The following is a 1,792-nucleotide window of genomic DNA, read 5'->3' as shown; positions in this document are numbered from 1 at the left end:
TCTTGTTGAGCTTGTGCAGGTATTTTGCCTTATGTCACATTGGCTGAGTCCATGCGTGCAGCTGTCCTATTGTGTCTAGCAACGACTATAGTCCTTATGTTACTCCACCTGTTCTTATGCAATGCTTCTCAGGGAGAGGCAGGCATGATAGGAGGAGGAACTTCTCAAGGCATAGAGACAAAACACGGTGTTTATACACACACACACACACACACACACACACACACACACACATATATATATATATATATATATGAAGAAAGAGAATAATGGAACAAAATCATTTTAATAGGTTGGGAGACAGGAGTTTATGAAAAAGGAGGGAATATAGAAAGAGATAAGGCCAAAGACTTTCTGAACAGAGTAATTTGAAAAACCTCTACTGCAGAAGATCCCTAAAGTGTAAGCATATACATATAAGCTTATTTTCTTTACACAACTTTTTCAAGGCATTAATTCCCAGAGAAATCAGAAAAAAAGAAACAATGTTTTTATCTGAAATGGGACAAAAAATAAAAAAGGAAATAACTGGCTTACAGGAATTGAGAAGTTGTCCTTGAAAGAGATGAGAAAATGCAAGACATTTTGAGAAGGATAAAAATGTTCATGAGAATTTCTCTTCATACAACTTCTTTAGAGCAAGTTTGACATCCTTATTTCTCAGGCTGTAGATCACAGGGTTCATCATGGGAACAATACTAGTATAAAAGACAGAGGATACTTTCCCTTGGTCCATGGAGCTGACTGATGATGGCTGTAAGTACATGAATGCAAGGGAACCAAAGAAGACAGCGACAGCTGATATGTGTGAGCTGCAGGTGCTGAAGGCTTTGGACCTGCCTTGTGTGGATTTAATACGAAGAATGCTAGCAATGATGAAGATGTAAGAGGTCAGGATAGTCAGAGTTGGAACAAAGATGTTAAAAACACTGAAACAAATGACAACTACTTCATTAATAAAAGTATCAGAACAAGAGAGCTCCAGGAGTGGATAAAGATCACAGAAGTAATGGTTTATTACATTGGCTTCACAGAAATGCACTCTTAGCATGCAGACTGTGTGAGTTGTGGCACCGATCAAACCCATACTATACACCCAAAATATCATCCATGAACAGACTTGATAGGACATTGTAACATTGTAAAGCAATGGATTACAGATGGCAACATAGCGGTCATATGCCATTGCAGCCAACATGTGACACTCTGCAATAACAAATACAACGAAGGAGTAGAGCTGAGTCATGCATTCAGGGTAGGAGATGATGTTCTTCACTGTTACAAAGTTCACCAGCATTTTGAGGGTAACAACAGTAGAATGGCAGAAGTCAATGAAAGACAGACTGCTGAGGAAGAAGTACATGGGGGTGTGCAAGTGAGAACTGAATTGTATGAGGGTGATCATGCCCAGATTCCCCACCACTGTGACCACATAGATTCCTAGAAAGAGGAGAAAGAGGGGCAGCTGGAACTCTGGTTTGTCTGTTAACCCAGCAAGAATGAAGTCAGTCACTCTGGAAAGATTTGCTTGTAACATTTTCTTCTGGGCATTCTATGTAGAAAGAGAAGGAAAAATAAGCTAAGTATCTATTATATTATCACAAAATGATGCATGAAAAAAAGTTCAAGTTTACATTTTGCCAAGCATCTTCAATTTTTGGACAACTACTTCTACGTGTTAACCATTAGGACTTAGCAACAAATGGCACTTGCAATTAAATATAAGATGCCTCTGTCCCTGTTTGTGCCTTCTTCCATGAAAATGGTAGTATTCAGTCCATGGATAACCAAG

At 38.8% G+C, this 1,792-nt stretch overlaps 1 protein-coding gene across 1 annotated transcript; it reads right to left on the bottom strand.

Annotated features, from left to right (window-relative positions):
- Positions 1 to 604: 604 nt before the first annotated feature.
- Positions 605 to 1,537, bottom strand: LOC101991056 (olfactory receptor 150-like). The gene has a single exon (XM_005347115.1). The coding sequence runs from the start codon at positions 1,535 to 1,537 to the stop codon at positions 605 to 607; it is 933 nt and encodes a 310-aa protein (XP_005347172.1).
- Positions 1,538 to 1,792: the final 255 nt, after the last annotated feature.

Source organism: Microtus ochrogaster, chromosome 5 (assembly GCF_000317375.1).
Source record: "Microtus ochrogaster isolate Prairie Vole_2 chromosome 5, MicOch1.0, whole genome shotgun sequence".
Taxonomy (NCBI): Eukaryota; Metazoa; Chordata; class Mammalia; order Rodentia; family Cricetidae; genus Microtus; species Microtus ochrogaster.
This window is presented reverse-complemented; position numbering and strand designations above follow the sequence as displayed.